The sequence below is a fragment of the Aegilops tauschii genome, chromosome 7 (genome assembly GCF_002575655.3).
Source record: "Aegilops tauschii subsp. strangulata cultivar AL8/78 chromosome 7, Aet v6.0, whole genome shotgun sequence".
In the NCBI taxonomy this organism is placed as follows: Eukaryota; Viridiplantae; Streptophyta; class Magnoliopsida; order Poales; family Poaceae; genus Aegilops; species Aegilops tauschii.
In genome coordinates this window covers 600094675-600104896 of record NC_053041.3, presented here as the reverse complement: position 1 = coordinate 600104896, position 10222 = coordinate 600094675, and the positions used below count along the sequence as shown (strand labels likewise).

The window sequence follows — 10222 nt, the reverse complement described above, 5'->3', positions numbered from 1 at the left end:
TAGGCTTAGGATTGGGTCTTGTCCATCACATCATTCTCCTAATGATGTGATCCCGTTATCAACGACATCCAATGTCCATGGTCAGGAAACCGTAACCATCTATTGATCAACGAGCTAGTCAACTAGAGGCTTACTAGGGACATGGTGTTGTCTATGTATCCACACATGTATCTGAGTTTCCTATCAATACAATTCTAGCATGGATAATAAACGATTATCATGAACAAGGAAATATAATAATAACCTATTTATTATTGCCTCTAGGGCATATTTCCAACAGATTCCGCGAAATGGCTTGAGGCCATGAAATCTGAGATGGGATCCATGTATGAGAACAAAGTGTGGACTTTGATTGACTTGCCCGATGATCGGCAAGCCATAGAAAATAAATGGATCTTCAAGAGGAAGACGGACGCTGATAGTAGTGGTACTATCTACAAAGCTAGACTTGTCGAAAAAGGTTTTTGACAAAGTTCAAGGTGTTGACTACGATGAGATTTTCTCACTCGTAGCGATGCTTAAAGTCTGTCCGAATCATGTTAGCGAATTGCCACATTTTATGAAATCTGGCAAATGGATGTCAAAACTCCATTCCTTAATGGATTTCTTAAAGAAGAGTTGTATATGATGCAACCAGAAGGTTTTGTCGATCCTAAAGGTTCTAACAAAATATGCAAGCTCCAGCGATCCATCTATGGACTGGTGCAAGCATCTCGGAGTTGGAATATACGCTTTGATGAGTTGATCAAAGCAGATAGTTTTATACAGACTTGCGGTGAAGCCCGTATTTACAAGAAAGTGAGTGGGAGCACTACAACATTTCTGATAAGTATATGTGAATGGCATATTGTTGATCGGAAATAATGTAGAATTATTCTGCAAAGCATAAAGGAGTGTTTGAAAGGAGTTTTTCAAAGAAAGACCTCGGTGAAAGCTGCTTACATATTGAGCATCAAGATATATAGAGATAGATCAAGACGCTTGATAAGTTTTTTTTCAATGAGTACATACCTTGACAAGATTTTGAAGTAGTTCAAAATGGAACAATCAAAGAAAGAGTCCTTGCCTGTGTTACAAGGTGTGAAATTGAGTAAGACTCAAAGCCCGACCACGGCAGAAGATAGAAAGAGAATGAAAGTCATTCCCTATGCCTCAGCCATAGGTTCTATAAAGTATGTCATGCTGTGTACCAGATCTATTGTATACCCTTCACTAAGTTTGGCAAGGGAGTACAATAGTGATCTAGGAGTAGATCGCTGAACAGCGGTCAAAATTATCCTTAGTGGAATAAGGATATGTTTCTCGATTATGGAGGTGACAAAAGGTTCATCATAAAGAGTTACGTCGATGCAAACTTTGACACCAATCTAGATGACTCTAATTCTCGATCTAGATACATATTGAAAGTGGGAGCAATTAGCTAGAGTAGCTCCGTGCAGAGCATTGTTGACATAGAAATTTGCAACATACATACGGATCTGAATATGGCAGACCCGTTGACTAAACTTCTCTCACAAGCAAAACATGATCACACCTTAGTACTCTTTGGGTGTTAATCACATAGCGATGTGAACTAGATTATTGACTCTAGTAAACCCTTTGGGTGTTGGTCACATGACGATGTGAACCATGGGTGTTAATCACATGGTGATGTGAACTATTGGTGTCAAATCACATGGCGATGTGAACTAGATTATTGACTCTAGTGCAAGTGGGAGACTGAAGGAAATATGCCCTAGAGGCAATAACAAAGTTATTATTTATTTCCTTATTTCATGATAAATTTTTATTATTCATGCTAGAATTGTATTAACCGAAAACTTAGTACATGTGTGAATACATAGACAAACAGAGTGCCACTAGTATGCCTCTACTTGACTAGCTCGTTGAATCAAAGATGGTTAAGTTTCCTAGCCATAGACATGAGTTGTCATTTGATTAACGGGATCACATCATTAGGAGAATGATGTGATTGACTTGACCCATTCCGTTAGCTTAGCACTTGATCGTTCAGTATTCTCCTATTGCTTTCTTCATGACTTACACATGTTCCTATGACTATGAGATTATGCAACTCCCGTTTACCGGAGGAACACTTTGTGTGCTACCAAACATCACAACGTAACCGGGTGATTATAAAGGTGCTCTACAGGTGTCTCCAAAGGTACTTGTTGGGTTGGCGTATTTCGAGATTAGGATTTGTCACTCCGATTATCGGAGAGGTATCTCTGGGCCCACTCGGTAATGCACATCACTATAAGCCTTGCAAGCATTGTAACTAATGAGTTAGTTGCGGGATGATGTATTACGGAACGAGTAAAGAGACTTGCCGGTAACGAGATTGAACTAGGCATTGAGATACGGACGATCGAATCTCAGACAAGTAACATACCGATGACAAAGGGAACAAACGTATGTTGTTATGCGGTTTGACCGATAAAGATCTTCGTAGAATATGTAGGAGCCAATATGGGCATCCAGGTTCCGCTATTGGTTATTGACCAGAGAAGTGTCTCGGTCATGTCTACATAGTTCTCGAACCCGTAGGGTCCGCACGCTTAACGTTCGTTGACGATATAGTATTATATGAGTTATGTATGTTAGTGACCGAATGTTGTTCGGAGTTCCGGATAAGATCACGAACATGACGAGGAACTCCGGAATGGTCCGGAGATAAATATTGATATATGGGATAATAGTGTTTGGACTCCGGAAGGGTTCCGGAATTCACCGGAAGGGGTTCCGGATGTTTCCCGAAATGTTTGGGTACGAGAACATTTTATTTGGGCCAAAGGGGAAAGCCCACAAGGTTTTTGAAAAGCGCAAAAGGAAGTTTGCGGAGTCCAGGGGCCAGACACCAGGGTCCCTGGCGTCTGGGGCCAGACGCCGGGAACCCTGGCGTTTGGTCCTGGAGTCCGAGAAGGACTCTTGCCTTTCGGGTGAAACCGACTTTGTGGAGGCTTTTACTTCAAGTTTCGACCCCAAGGCTCAACATATAAATAGAGGGGTAGGGATAGCACCCAAGACACATCAAGAAACACCAAGCCGTGTGCCGGCAACCCCGTCCCCTCTAGTTTATCCTCCGTCATAGTTTTCGTAGTGCTTAGGCGAAGCCCTGCGGAGATTGTTCTTCACCAACACCGTCACCACGCCGTCGTGCTGCCGGAACTCATCTACTACTTCGCCCCTCTTGCTGGATCGAGAAGGCGAGGACGTCACCGAACAGAACGTGTGCAGAACTCGGAGGTGCCGTGCTTTCGGTACTTGGATCGGTCGGATCGTGAAGACGTTCGACTACATCAACTGCGTTGATATAACGCTTCCTCTAACGGTCTACGAGGGTACGTAGACAACACTCTCCCCTCTCGTTGCTATGCATCACCATGATCTTGCGTGTGCGTAGGAATTTTTTTGAAATTACTACGTTCCCCAACAACTGCAATTTTGTTACTGCTGATCAGACACGTACAAAAAAGCTCTCCATCAAAAATATTATCGGCGATACGCATAGTTGGAGGTGCCCACTAGGACATCAGCACCTAGCTCTCTCGTATCTCCCTTGGCAGATGGTGTCGCCACTCTGATTGCTGGCACAGCCGGCGGAGCCGCTTCACCGACCATTGTTCGGCTCTAATCTCACTCTTTCTGCCTTCAACTGAGGTCGGGTCGATCATCTGCCTCCCTCCCGTCCAACCTCCCAACCGATGCATAGCATTTAAAAGGGTTATGTAAAGTGTCTTTTTAATATATATTTCGAATAATTGGAAAATAAACAAAAGCGAAAAACAATTTTTTTAAAGGCAGTGGCCCCCACCCTCTCTTTTTTAGCAAAAGAAGGTTTCCCCTCCGATTTCATTTAAAGAAATTAAACAGTGGTTCCAGAACAAGTCTGCAAGAGCTCGACCCAGACACTCGACTCTAAACCAACTAAGAAAAGTGGCCTACCACACTCTTGATCTTCACCGATACCAATGGGCAATGGCAATCCTCTCCCCCATGAGAACCACCTCTTCCCTAACATCAATGTCATTCTCAAGAATCATAAGCTCGGCACCATAGCAGATAGAATTAACAGCAGAGTCCTTCACGACAAGCTTCTTGTGGCTATGGAAATAGACGGCAACCGACACACATCGATCGGCGGCCGGATTTGTTGTTTGCAATTGCGCACGCACGCACGTTTGTGTTTGCTTCCGATCGATCGTCCAAGGACGGACGACGTGCGCCGCTACGCTTTCAGGCTCGTGGACGTACGTACGTGGCGCGTCGGTCGCCACCTCGCCCGGCGAGAGGGATCGGGTGGCGCTTTTGTAGCCATGGCCAGGATGAACTGCCACCGGGGCGCCACCGCCGCGCATGGCCTGCTCTGCGCACTATCAACTCCCGCATCCCCCAGATCTTTCTGAAGCCGGATTTCACTTTCACAAGGAGTTCTCCCGATTTCATCCGTCAGGGATCGATCATTTGACCTCCCGGGCAACCAAGCAAATGAAGTTACCGCACGCGCGCGCGCCATAGAAAAAGCCAAGGCGGCCAGTGTGAACTAACGAGCGGCAACGGCAGCAGAATCCGCAACAGCAAAGCACATCACCAAGCGCGTACGGCCCCTCTCCTCCAAAGAAAAGCAGGCGGCAGACAGATGAGATTCTGCGGGAGCAAAGCGAGAGCTTCCATGTCAAGAAAGCAACCAACCTCCGAATAATAATCCATCTTCCTCCCTCGCCTCACTCTAGCTCCGATTCTCTCGCTCGAGTCGAGCACACCACCAGCTGCCTACGTGCTCCTTCCAAAAGCGAAAGCATTTGGAAACCACCACTACTCCCGTCAACACCATATGGAACCTCATTCCATTTGATCGATCGCCTCGCTTTCCCATCATCACCACCACGGCCACCGACTCCCGAATAATCTCTCTTCCTCCATTGCCTCGCTTTGGCTCAGATTCTCTCGCACGTACGCTCCATGGTTCTACCTAGCTAGCTCCTCTCTCACTGCTCGCTCCAAAAGCAAAAGCATTCGATCGGAAACCACCACTCCCCTCCACACCATAAGGAACCCTATTCCATCTCATCGCTCGCTTTCCCCTCCCATCTTCGGCACCGCGCGAGAGCGCCTCCATCGATCGCCGATCGAGCTCCCATGGCGGACGGGGGGCCGCCGCACCCGCACGGGCAGATGGTGCGCAGGCTGGCGGTGGAGGTGGTGGACGCGCGGGACCTGGTGCCCAAGGACGGGCTCGGCACGTCCAGCGCCTACGCGGTGGCGGACTTCGACGGCCAGCGCAAGCGCACGCGGACCGTGCCGCGGGACCTCAACCCGCAGTGGCACGAGCGCCTCGAGTTCGCCGTCCCCGACCCGGCCGGCATGCACGCCGAGTCGCTCGACGTCTCGCTCTACCACGACCGCCGCTTCAACCCCTCCGGCGGGGGCGGCGGCGGCAAGAACCACTTCCTCGGCCGCGTCCGCATCTACGGCTCCCAGTTCTCGCGCCGCGGCGAGGAGGGCATCGTCTACTTCCCGCTCGAGAAGCGCAGCCTGCTCAGCTGGATCCGCGGCGAGGTCGGGCTCAAGATCTACTACTACGACGAGCCGGCCGTGCCCCCGCCGCCGCCGCCGGAGGACCGGCCGCCCGAGGGGGCTGACAACGCGCCGCCGCCCGAGGTCCCGCCGGAGCAGCCCAGGGAGCTCCCACCTGAGCTCCCTGAGCCCACGGAGGCTGCCGTGGAGGTGCAGCAGCCGCAGGCGCAGCCTCCGGTCATCATCGTGGAGGAAGCTCCGATGCACGGGCCACACGGCCCGATGATGCCGCCCCCGATGATGCACGGCCACATGATGCCGCCGCCGATGCATGGGCCACACGGCCCGATGATGCACGGCCCGCACGGCCCCATGATGCACGCCCGGATGATGCCACCGCAGCCGGAGCCGGAGCCGGAGCAGCAGCCGCAACGTGAACCAGGGCCGGGGCCCGATGGCGCAGAAATGTACCCGCCTGAGCTCCGCAAGGAGCGGATGGCGTCGAGCACCGGCCATGTCCGCGTCCCCCGACACCCGAGCGGCGGCTTCGGGCCTGATTACTACACGGCCGCCTCTCCCCGCGTCATCTCCGGGCGGTTCGCGTCCGCCGGCGAGGCCGTCGAGCCGGTGCAGTCGACGTACGACCTGGTGGAGCCTATGCGGTACCTCTTCGTGCGCATCGTGCGGGTGCGCGGCATCCGCGCCTGCGAGGGCCCCTACGTCAAGATCCAGGCCGGCCCGCACTGCCTCCGCTCCCGGCCAGGACGCGACGTCTCCGGCACCGGCAGCCCCGAGTGGAACCAGGTGTTCGCCGTCAGCCACGCGAAGCCGGAGCCGACGCTCGAGATATCCGTCTGGGACGGCGGGGCGCCGTCTCCGGCGGACGCATTCCTCGGCGGCGTCTGCTTCGACCTCTCCGACGTGCCGGTCCGCGACCAGCCGGACGGCCCGCTCGCGGCGCAGTGGTACCGGCTCGAGGGCGGCGAGCCGGGCATGGTCACAGGGGACATCATGGTGTCGGTGTGGATCGGCACGCAGGCCGACGACGTGTTCCCGGAGGCCTGGAACACCGACGCGCCCTACGCCGCCTACACCCGCGCCAAGGTGTACCAATCGCCCAAGCTGTGGTACCTGCGGGCGTCGATCATCGAGGCGCAGGACCTGCGCGTGCCGTCGCCGCCGCCGGGGCTGCCGTTCGACGTGCGCGTCAAGGTTCAGCTAGGTTTCCAGTCGGCGCGCACCCGCCGGTCGGTGGCCAGCAGCAGCGGCTCGGCGTTCGCGTGGTCCGAGGACCTCATGTTCGTCGCGTCCGAGCCGCTGGACGACACCCTTGTCCTGCTGGTGGAGGACCGGTCGATGATCAAGGAGCCCGCTCTGCTCGGCCATGCCACCATCCCCGTGAGCTCCGTCGAGCAGCGCCTCGACGAGCGCCAGATCGTCGCGTCAAGATGGTTCAACCTCGAGGGCGGCATGGGTCATGGAGATGGCGGGGGCGGAGATCAGCAGGGACAACAAGGGCCGGGCTTCTACTCGGGCAGGCTGCACCTTCGACTCTCCCTGGAAGGAGGATACCATGTGCTCGACGAGGCGGCGCATGTGTGCAGCGACTACAGGCCGACGGCGAAGCAGCTGTGGAAGCCGCCGGTGGGCGTGCTGGAGCTCGGCATTGTCGGAGCGTGCGGCCTGCTCCCCATGAAGACGAAAGGAGGCTCCAAGGGCTCCACGGACGCCTACTGCGTGGCCAAGTACGGCAAGAAGTGGGTGCGCACGCGCACCGTCACCGACAGCTTCAACCCGCGCTGGAACGAGCAGTACACGTGGCAGGTCTACGACCCCTGCACCGTGCTCACCGTCGCCGTCTTCGACAACTGGCGCATGTTCGCCGGCACCGGCGACGACCGCCAGGACTACCGCATCGGCAAGGTGCGCGTGCGCGTCTCCACGCTCGAGACCAACCGCGCCTACACCGCCTCCTACCCGCTGCTCGTGCTGCTGCGCCCGGGCCTCAAGAAGATGGGCGAGGTGCAGCTCGCCGTGCGCTTCTCGTCGCCGGCGCACCTCCCCGACACCTGGGCCACCTACACGTCGCCGCTCCTGCCGCGCATGCACTACCTCCGCCCCATCGGCGTCGCGCAGCAGGAGGCGCTGCGGGGCGCCGCCGTGCGCACCGTGGCCGCGTGGCTCGCGCGCTCCGAGCCGCCGCTGGGGCCCGAGGTGGTGCGCTACATGCTGGACGCCGACGCGCACACCTGGAGCGTGCGCCGCGCCAAGGCCAACTGGTTCCGCATCATGGGGGTGCTCGCCTGGGCCGTCGGCCTGGAGCGGTGGCTCGACGGCGTGCGGCGCTGGCGCAACCCCTCCACCACCGTCCTCCTCCACGTCCTCTACCTCGTCCTCGTCTGGTACCCCGAGCTGGTGGTGCCCACCGCGTCGCTCTACGTCTTCCTCATCGGCGTCTGGTACTACCGCTTCCGGCCGCGCGCGCCGGCCGGCATGGACGCGCGGCTCTCGCAGGCCGACACCGTGGACGGCGACGAGCTGGAGGAGGAGTTCGACGCCGTGCCGGCGCCCGACGTCCTCCGGCTACGCTACGAGAGGCTGCGCACGCTGGCGGGGCGGGTGCAGCGCGTCATGGGCGACGTCGCCGCGCAGGGCGAGCGGCTGCAGGCGCTCGTCAGCTGGAGGGACCCGCGGGCCAGCCGCATCTTCGTCGGCGTCTGCCTGGCCGTCGCCGTGGCGCTGTACGCGATGCCGCCCAAGATGGTGGCCGTGGCCAGCGGGTTCTACTACCTCCGCCATCCCATGTTCCGGGACCCCATGCCCGCCGCGGCCGTCAACTTCTTCCGCCGCCTGCCCAGCCTCTCCGACAGGATGCTCTGAGATTGGTGGCGGCTCCAATCTTCTTCTTTTTTTTTCCGTTGCCGCAATAAGTATGCGATAGGAAGTTCCTATATATCTGGGAGAGACAACGTGTAGAAATAACACAATGATGATTGTATGTATTCAAAAGCATAGAAAACACATAATTAAAGACAAGAGTTATATGATTGTGACAGCAATTGCTGCATAATTTACATTCGCCTCGTGTTCATAGCTACAAGAAGCTTGTGGTGAAGGACTCCGCTGCTAATTGTATCTGCTATGGTGCCAAGGTTATGATTTCATGGGTTGCTCCGGTTTAAGAAGGAAAAAGTCTAAAATAAATTTTAAACTTCTAGACGAAAGCTAAATCAAACCCCAAACTTCAAATTCCGAAAATCAACACACCGATCCCAGTCTATTTTCAACCTTAAGTGAGTTCCCAAACAGGAATTGGCGATGTGGCATGTTAAATCCCGGGATTGTTGGCTGTGGACTCGACTGGGCCGGCCCATTAGGCACGGAGCGAGTTTTTTTTTTCTTAACACGTGATGTAAAAAGTACAGTATTTCTTCTCTTCCTTAAAGCGCGATGTGACAAACTGACAAAAACTACTCGGGCAGAGTCGAATTTGGAACCTGGCCGACATTTCCAACTTTATCAGGATGAAACCGGCCTCTCTCTCTATATATAAGCGCATGTGTGGCGTGTACCTGGGCAGCGTTGGTTCCACGGCCGGCCAAAAGCAGCACCCACGCAACGGCGCCGAGAACAAGTAATTTAGCCATCGTCACCCCCCCCCCCCCCCCCCCCCCCCCCCCCCCCCACACCCCCCCAAAAAAATAGCATGTTGATTTGTCGTAGATTGATCGATGGAGATATCACCAATTAGCACTACTAACTATTATGAGTGATATAATAAGAGGCCCCATATATTTAAGCACACATCCGAGCATTGAACTTTGAAACCATTTTTTAGGGCCGAACAAATATTCAAAACATAAACAATTTTGGAAATGTCCGAACATTTTATAAAGTGTGAGAACTTTTTGAAAATTCTGAATACTTTAGGAAAACAACTATTTTGAAAAAGCAATCAATTTTGAAAAAGCGAACACATTTTGAAACCTGAAGAATGTGAACACCTTTCGAAAATTGTAAAACTAGGAACAAATTTTGAAACCTGACCAAATGTGTGACATCTAAAAAATATCACGAGTTTGGATAAATGTATGTGGCATTTCAAAAACAAATTTTACAATATAAAAAATATATGTGTGATTCAAAAAGAATCAAAGAATGTGCTTGTGACATTTTAAAAAAGTGTATACAATGTAAAAAAGAAAAAAAACAATATGAAGAAAATCAAAAAAGAAAATTATAATGAAGAAAGAAACCAGAGAAAAAACAAAGTATCATTAAGACAAAAACCGAAGAAAAAATAAACAAAAACAAATATAAATAAAAAACAAAGAAAAACTGGAGCAGCGCGAGCAACTACGTTAATGGGCCGGCCCAATTCAGCGAATACCGGTTAAATCCTCTCAAGGTTCAAAATAGATCGGGATCAGAGTGTTTTGGTGTGCTAATTTCTGGGATTGAGAATTCAAGGTTTGATATAGCTTTTACCTACAAGTTCAAGGTTTATTTTGGACTTTTTCCGTTTAAGAATGACCGTTGATGTTGGGGAAGAGGTGGTTCTCATGGGGGAGAGCATTGCACTTGGCATCAATGAAGATAAGAGGGTGGTCATGGACAGAGGCACATACGACCTAAGGTAGTGAGGAGTTGGTTCGGTGGCACTCAAGGAGAAGAGGTTGATCCATGAGGGTCTCCTTGATTAGCA

The 10222-nt window shown here is 52.8% G+C and overlaps 1 protein-coding gene across 1 annotated transcript; it reads left to right on the top strand.

Annotated features, from left to right (window-relative positions):
- Nucleotides 1-4631: 4631 nt before the first annotated feature.
- On the top strand, nt 4632-8526 carry LOC109763090 (protein QUIRKY). The gene has a single exon (XM_020321953.4). The coding sequence runs from the start codon at nt 5140-5142 to the stop codon at nt 8395-8397; it is 3258 nt and encodes a 1085-aa protein (XP_020177542.1). The 5' UTR covers nt 4632-5139; the 3' UTR covers nt 8398-8526.
- The last annotated feature ends 1696 nt before the right edge of the window (nt 8527-10222 follow it).